Source organism: Antrostomus carolinensis, unplaced genomic scaffold (assembly GCF_000700745.2).
Source record: "Antrostomus carolinensis isolate BGI_N321 unplaced genomic scaffold, ASM70074v2 scaffold27553, whole genome shotgun sequence".
NCBI lineage: Eukaryota > Metazoa > Chordata > Aves > Caprimulgiformes > Caprimulgidae > Antrostomus > Antrostomus carolinensis.
Window position 1 is genome coordinate 1066 of NW_010304869.1, and position 396 is coordinate 1461.

At 62.1% G+C, this 396-nt stretch overlaps 1 protein-coding gene across 1 annotated transcript in view; it reads left to right on the forward strand.

Moving 5' to 3' along the window:
* The window catches only part of LOC104522359 (angiomotin-like protein 2), a gene marked incomplete at its 5' end in the record, with an annotated part of 1653 nt that overhangs the window by 195 nt on the left and 1062 nt on the right, over nt 1-396 (forward strand). Inside the window, 2 exon segments of the mRNA XM_029084186.1 lie at nt 1-89; nt 194-396. The exon segment at nt 1-89 is cut by the window's left edge and continues 195 nt beyond it; the exon segment at nt 194-396 is cut by the window's right edge and continues 36 nt beyond it. Coding sequence (XP_028940019.1) covers nt 1-89; nt 194-396 — 292 coding nt within the window.

Here is a 396-nt window from a genome sequence, read left to right on the forward strand (position 1 = left end):
CCAGGGTGCCTGGCGAGAAGCGGGAGCAGCTGGAGCTGCGGCTCCGCACCCGCCTGGAGCAGGAGCTGAAGATGTTGCGGGCTCAGCAGGTGGGTGCTGGTGAGCGGTGGTGGGTGACGGTGAGCCACCATGGGTGCTGCATCCTCCCAGCACCTCCTCATCATCTCTTTTGGGTTTTTTTTTGCCACTGCAGAGACAGGCGAGCGCTGCAGGTGGGGGGACGCTGGAGCTGAGTTCCCACATGCTGTCCGAGCAGCTGAGGGAGAAGGAGGAGAAGATCCTGGCCCTGGAGGCTGACATGACCAAGTGGGAGCAGAAGTACCTGGAGGAGAGTACGATCAGGCACTTTGCCATGAATGCTGCGGCCAACGCTGCCACAGAGAGGTAAGGGGGCCT